General features: G+C 59.7%; 1 protein-coding gene across 1 annotated transcript in view; it reads left to right on the forward strand.

Annotated features, from left to right (window-relative positions):
* Positions 1–3: 3 nt before the first annotated feature.
* Positions 4–427, forward strand: part of RBM15B (RNA binding motif protein 15B) — a gene marked incomplete at its 5' end in the record, with an annotated part of 2,033 nt that continues 1,609 nt past the window's right edge. The window contains 1 exon segment of the mRNA XM_010291829.1: positions 4–426. Coding sequence (XP_010290131.1) covers positions 4–426 — 423 coding nt within the window.

Here is a 427-nt window from a genome sequence, read left to right on the forward strand (position 1 = left end):
CGGGAGCGGGAGAGGGCCCTGGATTACTACGGGCTGTACGACGAGCGCGGCCGCCCTTACAGTTACCCCATCGTGGCTGAGGAAGACCTGATGCCAGAGGACGATCAGAGAGCGACCCGCAACCTCTTCATTGGCAACCTGGACCACAACGTCTCGGAGGTGGAGCTGAGACGCGCCTTTGAGAAGTACGGCATCATCGAAGAAGTGGTGATCAAGCGGCCTGCCCGGGGCCAAGGCGGGGCTTACGCTTTCCTCAAGTTCCAAAACTTGGACATGGCGCATCGGGCCAAGGTCGCCATGTCGGGCCGCGTTGTCGGCAGGAACCCTATCAAAATTGGCTATGGGAAAGCCAACCCTACTACCAGGCTGTGGGTGGGTGGTCTTGGTCCAAGTACTTCTTTGGCTGCCCTAGCAAGGGAGTTCGACC

The sequence above is a fragment of the Phaethon lepturus genome, unplaced genomic scaffold (assembly GCF_000687285.1).
Source record: "Phaethon lepturus isolate BGI_N335 unplaced genomic scaffold, ASM68728v1 scaffold23567, whole genome shotgun sequence".
NCBI lineage: Eukaryota > Metazoa > Chordata > Aves > Phaethontiformes > Phaethontidae > Phaethon > Phaethon lepturus.